Genomic DNA, 15,242 nt, shown 5'->3' on the forward strand with positions numbered 1-15,242 from the left:
GATTCTCTATAATACTTTATCGTTTGTGTTTGCTGTGCTTCTCATCTACAACACTCTAGTGTTTGCTCAATCCCTAATGCAACAGTTTTGCCATATTATTGCTCCTTTCGGAATACAGACCCTCTTCCATGAGTGTATCCCACCCAGTAACAAGATGTGCAGTTATTTCCAGTTTTTAAGAGAACCTGCATTTGTCTGTTTCTTCCACATGTTCAATGCACTTTGTTAACAAGTGTGTCTGTAGTTTACTATCCTGGTCTACTATCATTAATCTTTTTTCTTTTGGTTTCAATTTACCTTTCCTTAACCATTCACTTACTGTGATTTCTATGATGAATTCTGTGCAAGAATAAGAGTTGCATTTTTATCACCTGGTGGATTTTTTTTCTACTTGTTGCTTTTATACCTGTGTAACTTCAAACAGATCTTGAAAAAATTGGGATAGTGAAATAGAAGTAAACAAACAGAATTTTCATTAGAGATCTCTCTTCCATGTCAATGTTCATGTCGCATAAGCAGAGTAAAAGAAAATTTAGTACATGTACTACGTCACACTTACAAGGCTGAACATTGTTGCATCTTTCATCCAAAACATTATTTTCAAATAACTCAAATTTATATTTTAAATACATCTTTAAAATGTTTCTGTTCTCTGTTACATTTAAATATTTAGTATTATTTTTCAAAATTAACTTTTCTTACAAAAACAAACAGAATATCTATTGTGCTTTATTTTATCTGCATTCTGTTACAATTATATTTCTTAAGCATGGAATATAAGACTAACTTATTTGAATATCCTTTTCCATTTTTTTTTTATTGGACAAGGAAGTCTACATTTTGCCACTATTCAACAAACCTATTACTTTCTGAATTATACCGATATTGAAATTTCCATTTTTATTTCTCTTGCAAGGTTTAGAACATCAAATTTTGTACTGGGCATTTTGTAATCCTTATCCACTTGGTCAAAACTGTCAATCCTACAATTTTTTCTCCACTCATCTTCCAAATTTCACTTGGATATAAGTCTCTGAGAAGGACTGTGTTGAGATAAAAAGGTATATAATTAACCAATGGATATTTTTCATTAGATTACCTTTTATCCCTGTACTTCAAGCTTCAAATCAAATTGAAACTTTACAATAAATTCTACTTGTTAGTGCAAACATTACTAGTTTAATAATTTTATCTCCTAATTTCTTATGTAAATCTATATAAATTATACATCTTTTGATTTTTCTGTTGTAGGAAACTGATATGCAAATTTAAATCTGCCAGTTTCAGCAATTATTATTCCCTATACTCCTAACTCTATCTTGTCATTCTACATAAAATTTAACATTTCATGTTATCATTAAAAATCAGAAAGATTGCTGTGTATTTATTGTTAAACTAATCACCTTTAAATACTCCTCCAATCTATCTGACTTTGCAGTTTTCTGATTGTAAAGGCCAACATAATCATGTTATCTGTATAACAGATTGGTCATGCACTTCCATTAATCTTTAGGATATCTACCTTTTCATTACTTCATTCTAAACCACCATCAACACATATATCTGTATAGATAGATTTAAAAAATGGTGCCAGCAAACATCCTTACCTTACTCCTCTTTTGATCTCTAGTCGTTTAGAAAGCTGTCCTGTTTTAAAGATTCTTACTCCGGCAGTATGTCTTTCATACAACTCTCTTATCAATGACAGTTTTTCTTTAGCTGTACTCGCTTTTTCATTTTCCCATTAATACCTTTCTATTTACTTTATAGAAAGTGGCTTCTAGGTCCATAAAAGCTGTGATTTAAATCTTAACATTGACCTGTTTTTTGAGTAACATATGTAAGCTGATATTTAAGAAAGCCTACTTTATTCATTTTTTTTATTTTAGTTTTTGCATAATAGTGGGGGAAAAAACTAAGTGAAGAGTGCAGTGATATTATGAAGCGGTATTTATTCAGATCCAACTTAATCCCTTTTTACTAATGGGCGTTATTTTCACAAAGTGAGGCCCAGTTTTATATACATCTCATAATTTTCTTGTATCATAATGTCCTGGTTTCCTGTTGATTGCTTATAAGACTCATTATAAATCTGGTCCAGCCCTTGGACTATCTTTCAGCCTTAATATAACTTAACCACACTCTATTACTGAATTTTTTACTGACCAGTTCTATGTTTCTACTGTTTTACAGTATATGGTAGTTTTCCCCTCTCTCCCCTTTCCCTGTATTTGTAATCTACAGTTACACCATATTTCTTCACATTCTAGCAAACTTTTTTTTACTCCTACCAACAGACATTAGCATCCACTATGTTTTGCACCATTTTACTTACAGCCATTGCACCTCAAATTTCTTAACTTTTCCTTTTAACTATTCTTTCTTTACTTGTCTAAATAATATAAAATCTTTAACCTCTCTAATTTTTATCCAATTTCTTTACATTCTTTATCAAACAATTTTAATGAAATCATGTTATAATTAAACTGATGTTTCTGGTACTTTCCTCCTCATTTTAATGGCTACTTTTCCATAATATCTACATCCACATAAACAGGTAAATGACCACTTTCAGTTCTACATTCCACATGTTCTACATTCCACATGTAATCTAATTAAATAATTTCAAACCTGTTATGATATAATCTAGTACACATTTATAATAAAACAGGTTAAATATGTATTTTCCATTTTCCTTTATTTCTCCATCAAGATTAATTTGCAAATTAAATTTCCTGCAAGTTTTGATAATTTTCCCCATTCTGGATTTACAAACCTCTTGCAACTGTCGTCTTTCTTTCTTTTTCTAAATAATCCATAAATACACTACATTTACCTGTTCTTGAATTACAATTTCCACTTCCAATACTGAATTTTTCTATGAAGACTTTTAAAATACTTTCTTTATTTTCACATATATTATCTACAGTTTTCTTGTAAGGGAGACCTACATTAATCAAGTAAAACTTCTTCATTTTGTACTTTGTCAATATCATTATACATAACCTGATTGTGTATTAAGTTTTGCTTCAACTCCTTTAGCTTTTTAACAAAAGTTGTCAAGCTGCCTTGGATTCTACCATAGGTTTTCCTTTTGCCTTAACTTCATACACTTCATACCCATTAGAAAACCTCATTTATATCAAAATCCAGGTTTCTTAAACATGTAGAATTAAAAACTGTTTAATATTCTCCCTGAAGTTTCTGTTTTTCACATTTCTCTATTTCTACCATATTACAACATAACATAATCAAAGAGCCTCTTCAAAGAGTCAAATTTATATGGTCATTTTCATACAAAATTACCATGTACAGTCCTGCCTCATCAAGCATCCTATTACTGCAACATATCACATATAGCAATTTTTGTTGCACCACATACCCATTTGTGTAGTATGCTTGCTCAACCCACTTCTCTCTCTCCCCACACACACACACACACACACACACACACACACACACACACACACACACACACACACACACATATGCATTCCTTCAGTGCACAGAGCAAAACAATTCTATAAAGAAGGCAATGATAAATAACTGACTAAATTATAATAGCAATCAATTAAAAGCACCGACTTGGGCATTAGGCAAGCAAATTAGAAAATGTTTTTATGGTCTTCAGCAAGTTGAAAGCAAGAATAAAAATTGGAGATCAAAGACAAGAGAAATTACTCTCTGGAACTAACTGGGTAATAAAATAAAAAAAAATTAAAAGAAAAGAATAAATGTCAATCTATGGATGCCACATTACCTTTGACATTCTAAAAAAGGCTCCTAATTCACCCACAAAAATACAATATAGCAAACTAAAATTTCTATAGATCCTAAAATTCATAAAATATTAGTTTTCAGACTAAAAGAACCAATGAAAACCAAAACAAGTTAGTTAATTTCAGCCACACACAGAATGCAAAAGGAAATAAATTTCCTAGAAAGTCATAAAAGTCAATAGGGTACTGAAGAAAAAAAAAACAGCAGTGAACAGTCAGAAATAAATTTTGCTCCCATGGTGGTCTTCTTGTCATATCTCCAATTTGTTATACGGGATCAATTTCTCACAGCTCATCTTTCTCTTATGCTCTACATGTATCAAATTTGAGCACCTGTTTTTGTCAAGTCTCCTTTCTTTGGAAGAAAGAGCAATTCTCTGGCACTATGCTACAATTCAAACCAGGGTTCTTATAACCATGTATAATCTGTAAATAGTATTTGTAAATGATGGCTTACTTAAAAGCAGAAGTCATTCTACTGAACCAGCAGTAAGAAAAGTGAAGTTCAGCAAGTCCTGAAATTAGTGCAAACGCACCATACAAACTCACATCACTTATACTGCTCAGTGTCCATTTTATTCATACATTACAAGAAATTTTACTGACTTTTAATTTTCCTTTACCTTTCACAACTCTTACTTCAATTGCCTTCCTAGAATGCTGCTGGGTGACTTAAATGATGGAAAGAATCGAGGCAGCTGCTAAATGCTTGTGCCCAAAGTTATTGAATAATTTTGGAACTGTTAAATCAGCTGGATTATCAATAGTCATTAAAAAATTATGACTGATAATGTTTATTACTACCAACCCACATTGATGACTTTAATATTACAATAGTCCTGTTTCAAGAAGACCAAAGTTTTTTTAGATAGTATTGCTGAAGGTTTATAGTCTTACTGGGTGGAGATTGGAATGCTAGGTTAGATGTGAATTTTCAAAGGCCAGTCTTACTGGGTGGTGACTGGAATGCTAGGTTAGATATGAATTTTCAAAGGCCAGGTTTACTGCTAAATTCTATTTAGCATTTACTGACAAAATTGTTCTTTACTTGCATCAACTAATGCAATATTTAACTAATGCACAGAGAAAAATGCTAGAAATAATGGATTTGGGTAAGGTAATAATGGCCTGTACTAATGATAAATATGGAATGAAACCAGCATATTCCCATTCTGTATCAATACCGAACACTGACTGCCTGTCAAATAATAGTGTAGACTCTTAATAAGGAAAGGGGGTGTTGACAATGTTAAGGCTTTTACCTCACAGATACAAGGTACAGAGCTTGACTCTAACCTCTGGTCATTGGCTAACCTTGTAATGAGTAAATACAAGTCTCTCAGTCTGCACGACTATCAATCTAAAAAGCTTTAACAGCTATGACATACATTGACAATATTTGCTCAATTTGGGTTAGGCCTAGTAAGACCAACAGATGCTGCTAATAAATATTTGCATGCTGTAATTCATTATACAGAACACAGACTAAATAATTATAGCAATATTGATGGAATTAAACCTGATGCATACAAAGCCTTTCATCACTTATAGAGGAGCTTCATATGCTAGTTTTTGGAGCATTACTCCTTGACCCACTCCTTAATTGCTGCAATCCAAAATGTTTGTGGTGAAACATATGTTCATACTAAAATAAAGAGCACTCTCTCAGAAAAGTTTAAAATCATGACAGGTGTCTGTTAAGTATGCCTACTTTCAGCAACAATTGCATTTTCTGCCAACTCTTTATTATAGAAAATACAGTCAAAGAAATATGTAGAGGTAATCAGAGACATGCATTAATGATGAAGACAAAGTAATTATGAGGCGTAAGATACTAAAAAGAGTAGCTGTTTGCTAATGTATGCAGCATAGTTGGATATAGAATTATCTATGACAAATCAGAAATACTACAATACCCTGCCTATCTACAAGTGACCTGTAGTAAAAGGAAAGACATTCTAGTATGTCACACGTTTGAGTGTATAATATACTCTTCTACATAACCATTAGATTTTTTTTAGATTCTTTGAGCACATTCCTTGAGAAAAATGATAATAAACTTAACATATTAATTAGGAGATGTGTTTATTATTAATTAGAAGTATTCATTACTGGGGAGGAGTTAATATAGTTTAGATGATTATGTTGCCCTTGATCATATTCTGACTACCAACACCTCCTCAATACATGGCATAATCAAATGAAATTTGTTACTCATAAATTTCTAAAGAGAGGCAGTTACCTAAAGGAATCCATGGGCAGTGTCCAATTCCCCCTTCCCCAGGGAGGTTTTATTCATGCCAGATAATGAAAGCTACAAATATGTAGCCTTCATAAATACTGAAGAACTGTTTATAAAGTTATTAAAAATATTACTTCAACATGGATTATCTGGTTACTACTTTAAAGATCAAGAATGTATCAATTCAATATTACTTTTCATATATCAAGTCAGTTTTACCATTATAAAAATATATGTAAACATTCAATGGAAACATACAATAACATCTTTTCTCTACACTTAGATGTATCATTCCACAGCTTCCCCAAATAATTTTGGCTGAACTCTGTGACAGTAATACTCCTAGAGGGGAGTTTATTCTTACTTTGGTTGATAAAACGCAGGAAGTATTTTCAACTGCTAACAAGGGTAATGGAAGATGAGACATTCTAGCTAAAAAGAAACATCCATCACATACAAATGGTCTCACAAGATACATTTTAGTTCTAGTTAACCTGGTAAAATAAAATGACAGATTGCTTTAAAATCTAAGTGGTAGAGAATATTAAATAACATTTGTAATATTCATGACTCTGTTAGGAATGCATCAGTTCAGTACAAGTTTTTATACATAATTCATTGCTCTACCAACTCTGATATTCTGTATGATGTTTAAGTTATGATGCAGCATTAATGCACACTGATATAAAAACAAAAAAATCTGAGGGCAGTTCTAAGGATACATATAAAACGGATAAACACAACTGTACAAAGAAATTTTAAAATTTACCCCCACTGCATCAACTTTACCTATACTGCATTGTTGTTTGACAAAATTAGAAATATTCCCTCAGGATGGATGGAAGCAAACTGTTTAGCTTCAGTGATAAAGTGTTTCATACCCGGGAAATGGAAAGTTAATTCAGTGCCGGAGTTATCCAGGTTTAAGGGATGAACTCGATAGTGTACCTATATTGCCCATTGGACTTAAATTAAGAAAAGTAATAAAAGTCTATCTGAGTTGCACTTCTTGTTATTTTTTTTCATTTTCCTTTAGAAATGGACATTAAAATATTTTTTTAATGGAAAAAGAGCCATTGCATAAAGGAGGCCCCTCAACAAAGCTTCATCAATACCAACCTACTACAGTCCTTTCAAAAATTATTAAAACATGTACACAGCATCATTTACTAAAACACCTTACTACAACACTTCTCAGTCTGTCAGCATGGCTTTTGCCCTGGTCATGCTATTAAATACAGCATCTCTTATCTTCTTGTATCAAGTTAAAGTACAACTTAATGACAGCAGCTTAATGCGTGTCGTTGTTACAGAGTTAACAAAAGCCTTCAACATGTACAGCCATAACCTCCTTATATTTACATTTACCTGACCCTAAACTGGTAAAAAAGCTACTTCACCAACTGCATTCAGATTACATACCCAAATTTCACTCTTCTGGCCTGTACAACTAGGTGTGCCCAAAGCTTTGTCCTTTGCTACTACTTTGTGTATCACATCTGTCACAGACATACTCAAATTCTGCCATCCAGCTAAATGCATACAATATGCAGATATCGTCTGTGTTTTACATTCCATAGCACTACAATAATAATAATAATGCACTCTGTGATGCATAAAAACCTAAGTTCAAAACTGGATTAGCAACTCTTCCATGCTGGCCGACAAACCTCAATCTCCACTGCCATGGCTCTACAAACTAAGATAATATTCATACCAAACTGAAAATAGTCTCCACCTTCAAACTGCTAGGTGTTCATCTTCATCTCAACTCAAATTTGACCACCACATTAACACAGCTATATGCAAATTCAATGCTAAATTTGTCTTCCCTTACTGTATCAAAAACTTCCCAACACCAAAATCTAGACTCAGTGCCGTTATCAATATTCTACTGTTCATTAATCTACTAACCTAAACTGCTCCCTTTTGGTAAACTTAAGGGGGATCACCATGGAGCTCCTCTTTTGTATCTAACCACTCCCTTACAATATACCATTGCTTACCTCAGAATGACTAATTATTTGTTTGAATTTGAGGAGGAAAAAAAAAATGTACACAACCTTTAGGGTATCCCATTCCACCTTGCACAAATCTGACAAATGCCCATCTCGCTTCCTCAGAACTTGAAACCTCTCTGCAACCCAGCACTGAAAGAACCACCACGGTCACTCGCATTTCTTCATCACCACTTCAAGGCATGGAACAACCTCCTGCTTCATCACAAAATAAAAACAAGTTCCTTTATAAACTTTTAACTGTAACTGCTCCCCACCATCCAAAGTGCAACCCACTCAAGTGTAGCTCATACTCTCACTATTCATGGTAATTCTTAACCTTATTCTAGGTCCATTTCAGCTTAGAATAGTAACTGACACTATAGCAAATCAGTACTGATACAGTGTCTGCATACGTTTCCCGGTATTGACAGTTGTATTAGAAGGTATCATTTTCCAAGCAAGATTTCTCCAGTCTGCACGCCTGACAACAAAGCTACTTGTTTTCTCCAACAGACAATTTACTACTGATTGAAAAGTGTTATTTATTGTTACATCACTAAAGAGTGATAAAAAAATCCAATATAGAACTGCATCACTAATTTTCACCTATTTTTGGAACTTTTGCGTTGTACACTGGAGCTTATCTCTTTAAACCTCCATTGAGAATGGGCTCTGACTGGCCAAAAAACTCAAGAAATTATTAAAAATAATCAATAATGTTTATCTCAGCTGTCACATTATTCCACTTTCTAAAACAAAACAAAACAAAAAAAGCAGAAATAAAAAAACATGCTTACTGTTAGCAAACCAACAGGTTCCGGTTGTCTGATCTCCATGTTGCTGTGACTAATGCCCTTAATGGCCACAGCATCATTTTCAACAGATTTAACATTTTCTTCCATTATTTTCAGGCTGTCCTCTTCTTTAATCTTGTCCTCCAAGTTGCCATCAGAGTCTGTCACAAGGTAGGTAACGATCTCTTGTTTAATGCACTCGAGATTTCCTTCCATCCGTTTTAGAGTATTTGCTTCATCACTCTTCAGCTGCTGGATGAGTTGTTGTTCCTTGTCTAGGAGAAACTGGTGCAATTCTGCAAATTGTTGTTTAATGTATTTCTCCAAATTAAAAACATCTTCCTAGGAAACATAAGAATAAAGCAAACTAAGTAAAACAAATAGCTCTGCAGTGCAGCATAAGTTGTATTCCTGCATTTCCCTTAAATAAAATGAACAAATGGCAGCTCATCCATTACATGGTAAAGGCATCCATCCCCAACACTGGTGATCTGGGAATGCACTGTTCTCATACCTTTCAACTTTCTTGTACAAGAAGTCTGGATAAAGCCAGAAATAATGAGGGGACAAAGACCCAAAAATCAGAGTAAGATTTTAAATATTGCTCTTACAAAACAAACATTTGCCTTAGCATGCACTTTCTGAAGTATTTGAAATCTGAACTAAACACATCTGTCCTCAATAATTTGTCAGAAAACCATAAATTTGATGGGAAACAGACCAAAAATATGAGGAAAAATTTTGGACTTGCTCTGAAATTCTAAACAGCTGAGAGGTACACTAAGCTAAGAGGAGGAGGCTACCATCTAAAATGTTCTCCTTTCTGGAGGTGAGGTACTGGGGTATGTATCAGGTATAAAGATGACACCTCCAAACATACAAGAGTAACTGCAGACTGATGGAAGCATATTTAGGTATGCAAAGTCTGAAAGAGAGGGATGTAGTAAAGAAAAGAGAAAAACAGTTGATTAATTGGCTACCATTTAATGTTCTCTCATAAAACAGCTTTACAGCCAATAAGGTCTACAATGAAACAACCACCTCTTAGGGCACATGACAACCAACAGCCCTTCAGCATAGCAGAAGCAGATGCTTGACCCAGGTCAAGGTGGAATTGAAAACCTAGCTCTATCTGTAAGACTGCGGTCTCTTGTAGTACATACTAGGTTTGGAAAGGACTACACGAGGCTGGTAAATCCAAAGCTCACCTGCACAATGTGAAAAATCTGCACAAACATCACTGAAATAACTGTGCTACCATTCACTCAATATCCTGCAAGGGTTACTACTCCTAAAATGTCTACAAAGTCTGTACTGAGCCAGTATGTCATCAGTGTTTGAAGTCTTGAAGCTGTCATGTGACAGAGAATGACACTTAAAATATGTGGCATTGGAGAATGCATCTGGGAAGCAGAATGGATCTTGTAAGACTAGACTGTTAAGGGAAATCTACTGGAGATACAGATGGACTCATGTCCATCTATGCAGTTAAGAAACAGATCAGTAATGTACAATAATTTAAATGCATCTATAATGATGAAGGCCACACCTGTCACACAAGATGGTGCAGGTGAGTCCAGGTGAATAATACATGTATAACAGAATAACTAGTGTAGGTCCATGTGGATGGATAATAGGCGTTTATATCACATTATCGAAAGATGAAAACAGCGAACGCTATTTCATCGAACCTAAAATATCTAAACCACATAATATCGAACATTCAGAACAGCAAATTGTTTCCTTGGGGAAAAAATTTGCTATTCCGAAACACACACACAACACAAGCACACCTAAAAAACATCAATACACAATATACACTTCAAATCCTACAACTAACCCTACACTGAACTACACAGACACTAATCTATCCACTTACCTTAACCCAAACCCTAACCCTAAGGTCAGTAACTATCGCTTACTCACCTAACCCACTCCCTAACCCTAACTCATTTAACCCACCCCAACCCTAATTCACCTAACCCACGCCCTAACACACCTAACCCATGCCCTAATCCTAACAACCACACAAATTGCACACTTACCTGAACCCAACTCGTAAATTTCCACCACAGAGCTGAAAATAGCGAAGCCACAGAACCGGCCAACCGAATTCTCTCTCTAGGAAAGAATTCGGTGTTCTGCAGCTTCGCTATTTTTAGCGTTCACTCAAAATGGTTCCATATTAGAACATTTGAAGTTTTAAAACTTCGATGTTCTGATATAGACCCGATAACAGCATTGGGATAAGAGAATGTTACATACAAATATACTGAATATCAGGTCTATGACAATACAGCACCCATTTGGATTGAAAAACAGAGCCGATACAAAATGTAAGACTGAGGAGCAAACGGATGACACAGAACTCCTTCTACAAATATATGGGTCAGATGCGTGTACGTAAATACTGGAAACAGTGAAAGCATAGTTGTGTAATTTGCACTTACCTACAACCGTAGATATTCAAATTCTCCACTGCTGCAGTAGCCTTTCGGATTTATCCTGCTAAGGATACAACTGGCAAGCTTTTGTCCCCCTCCCTGTCACTTTGGCTGATTATCAGCTAAGCCCTTTTGGAAAGCTATACAAACAGCCAGAGTAACTGAAAATCTTCAGGACTTTCATGACCCCTAAAGAAAAATGGGAAGTCCTCCTGGGCAACCGTTAAAAAATATATAAAATAAATACTCACACACACGTGTGAGTGCACAATATACATACACACAACCCACAATGAAAGTGTATGGTGTGTGGGTGCAATTAATGCAGCAGTGAAGAATTCAAATGTCTACAGAACTGTACTATGCCCATTACTCAGACTAACCTATGGGTAGACTAGACAGCTTATATAACTGGGAGGAGGAAAGATAATGGTAAAGGAGTCCCTGAAGAATGGTCCTAGCAAATGCATCTGTGGACCTGGAAAAGGAATCCAGCTTGTAGAACTTTGCAAATGTATGTATGAAGGACCAAGTTGCTGCCTCTAGAATACATCTAGAGTCCACCTCATTCCAGTATGCCATTGTGAAAGCTAAGACTCTAGTAGAATGTACCTTAACATTGCCTGGAATACATAGTGGGAATAATAATATATAAAAAAAATAAATAAATAAAAACAACAGCAGAGGCCAACCATCTATAAACAGTCTGTTTAAATATGGGGTGACTCTTCTTATTCCCAAAAAAGGAAACAAAAGAGTTGGTTAGCTTTTCTAAAGGAGTTAGTTCTGTCAAGACACCACCCAAGTTGGCTATGCACATCCAGAGTTTACAGAATTTTCTATGTAGAACCAAAAACAAGGGAGAAAACAGGGAGATTCATGATTTGATTCAATGTGAACTTTGAGACCATCTTGGACATAAAAGAGGGATTTCTGCACGGAGGGACCCGCTCTCTATGGAAATCGGCATAGGACTCACATCAGTTGTCCAAAATCCTTGCTGGCTCTCTGGATATTGGCTATGCACCAACTCAAAAATCTCTTCCAAGTGCCAATATATGATTTTCAAGTAGCAGCCTTTCTGCTAACCACTTGAAATGCCATGACCCCTTAGAGCGAGGCCTGAAACACAGACCGAATGGCCAAAAGATTGGACTTGTATGTGTTAAGTCTGTGATGCCATTTCTTGGAATATTCCCTTTTCCCAGAGGCATGGTGATCTCTGAGGTGGTATATACAAGTCTGGGTGATGTTGGGGGTTTCCTCCACATGAAGGGAGCAAAAAGGAGAACCTTAGAAAGAAGACAAATGCATAAAGGAACCCCCCCCAACTATGGGAATGAAAGAACACATGTTTTCCAGGTCTGCTTGCGGGGGGGGGGGGTCTGTTTAGCTGTCTGTCCTGGAAGGAGGTGAACAGATCTACATGTCCCCCACATCTGGGAAACTCCTGGAAGACCTATGCATTGGATCTGCTTAGCTTGTCTACCACTATGATCTGCTCTTATAGTATACAAGAAGCTAACTCCCAAGGTATCACCATCAGCCAGCACAGGGGTATGGCCTGGTGTCCCCCTACTTTACATACCACATTATGGGGGAGAGAAAACAAATTAAGAAAAAAATGCCCCAAAGGTTACTCAATTGTACTCAAACATCAACATGAAATGTATTTCAGGAAAATAAATGAATTTTAAGTCCTTAAATACAGCACCTTCAGGCAAAATAACTCAAACAGTATAATAATGAATGAAGCGTACAGAAGCACCAAAACACTCAAGTAAATAAAATCAATTTCTAAGACTAAAATCCTTGCACTTACAGTCCCGGCATTCAATAAGAAGCCCTGTTCTACAGTTCCTCACAAGAAACTTATGATATTAATAAAATTGCCAGCATTTTTCAGAAAATAGGAAATACATCAAAAATATTTTGTGTGGAAAGTTTCTCCTATGGGAACTTATCTGAAAGAAATTAAGCCTGTAGTTAACCGTTTACTGTGAAGCCTCTCAGATTTTATTCACTGAGGTGGCAAGAAAGTTCTGCAGATTTTTAGCCACTCTGGCTGTTTATACACTAACCTTCTAAAATGGGATCAGCCTATGGGCAGCAAGAATGACAGCGGGTGTAGGGATGATAGCTTCTAAAAGCCAACTAGTTGCATCTTTGGGAGGAGCCAAACCATAGGCTACTGCAGCAGTCAGAATGAAAATCATGCCTTTTCCCCACTATTGTGTGATTGCAGAGTTGATATATATATGATTAGAAGAATGTTTTAGGGGGGCTTGCTCCCTACATTAAATAAATTTTCAATATTTTGAGTTTTTGATAAAATTATAAGAATGCATATATATCTGTATTTCACACCCACAAACACTTTTTAGGGTCTGATAATTTACAGCAGTGATGCAAAATACCTTGTGCACTTTTATGGGTGTCAGCTATGAGGAAGAGCCATAATGAAAATTTTATTTTGTGTTTCTGTGGGTTGGTGAGCAGATCTGTAATGCAAAATGGCTCACGTGGGCCTACAGCAAAGGAATATATCTATAATGCTTAACAGCTTGTGAGGCTCTAAGAGGAAATCTATGAAGCAGAATGGCTTGTGGAGGCCTGTGGGTTTGCAATACACATATCTGTTGTATAGAATGACTTGTGTAGAACTATGGAGTTGGAACCAGATTTGAATTACATAATGGCAGGTCTTTACTGTCACTAATGTGCAGTAAAATTTATTTGGGAGTTTAAACTTGATAAATCCTACAAATGAGTTTTGTAATTGCATTGAAACATGGATCAGTGCCACTATCAAAAACATAATTTTCTTTGCCATTAAATCACAAAATCTATTTAACATGCATTTAATATATCAACCTCCTTTTAAACCATTTCAAATGCTGTTTTATTAATTGATATTTGATTACTGGAAAACTCTGACTTTGTATGAGCCCATATTCACCAGAGGCCTGGGGAGAAAAAGCTCCAAAATACTACAAAACATTTTAAGAACAATAATTTTACAATCTTCAAAAACATCATCATCATCATCAGCCCCCTTTTTCCCCATTTTTCTACATGGGGTCAGAGTATCGTGTTAACTGTCGCCATCTCTCTTGATTCAGTGCCACACTCCTGCCTTACTCGTGCCTGACTGTCACAGATCTTCTTTCATACAATCCATCCACCTCTTTGCTGGACATCCTCGCTTCCTCTTACCTTCTTCCTGACTGTCCCAAATCTTCCTCACCAGATTGTCTTCTGATTTTCTACCCATGTGCCCAAACCACCGTAATCTGTTCTCTTTGATCTTTTCTGCAATTGGAGCTATTTTAGCTTCTGCTCTTATGTCCTCATTTCTTCGCCTGTCCCACAATGTGCATCCTACCACCCTTCTAAGACACTTCATTTCCATTACCTCTAGCTTCTTCATCTGCTCTGCCTTTACTGCCCAGGTTTCCATACCATACAGTAGTCTGGTACTGGTCACATCACTGTCTTGTACACCTTACCTTTCAGCTTCTTTGGCATTCTTCTGTCATAGACTACACCTGATACTCTGTGCCAGTTGGCTGCAGCCCCTCTGATTCTAGCTTTGACCTCTTCATTCAGACTACCTTTCTCCTCAACTACCTCTCCCAGACACCTGAAGCTGTTTACCTGTTCCACTATCTTTCCTTCTATCTCTATTCTCAGCTTCTTCTGATTTCCCCAATTTGCTGCCACTACTACGGTCTTATCTAGGCTTCATATCTTCCCATGTGCCTTCAGATTTGCATTCCATTCGCCTATCCTTTGCTGAAGTTCTAGCTCAGAGTCTGCCTGTACTGCCACCTCATCTGCATACAGCAGCTTTCTTGATCCATCCCATCCAACCTGTTTACTAATGTAGTCCATCACCAGTATTTACAGTAGTGGACTCATAGTTGAACCATGATGTATACCCACTCCCACTGGGAAACCCTCAGTGAGGTCAAACACTGTTT

At 35.9% G+C, this 15,242-nt stretch overlaps 1 protein-coding gene across 1 annotated transcript in view; it reads right to left on the reverse strand.

Moving 5' to 3' along the window:
• Nucleotides 1-15,242, reverse strand: part of LOC122814413 (zinc finger protein 729-like) — a 1,138,085-nt gene that overhangs the window by 139,107 nt on the left and 983,736 nt on the right. The window contains exon 6 of the mRNA XM_044086996.1: nucleotides 8,819-9,157. Coding sequence (XP_043942931.1) covers nucleotides 8,819-9,157 — 339 coding nt within the window. The remainder of the gene's footprint in view (nucleotides 1-8,818; nucleotides 9,158-15,242) is intronic.

The sequence above is a fragment of the Protopterus annectens genome, chromosome 10.part0 (assembly GCF_019279795.1).
Source record: "Protopterus annectens isolate FY-2018-M chromosome 10.part0, PAN1.0, whole genome shotgun sequence".
Taxonomy (NCBI): domain Eukaryota; kingdom Metazoa; phylum Chordata; order Ceratodontiformes; family Protopteridae; genus Protopterus; species Protopterus annectens.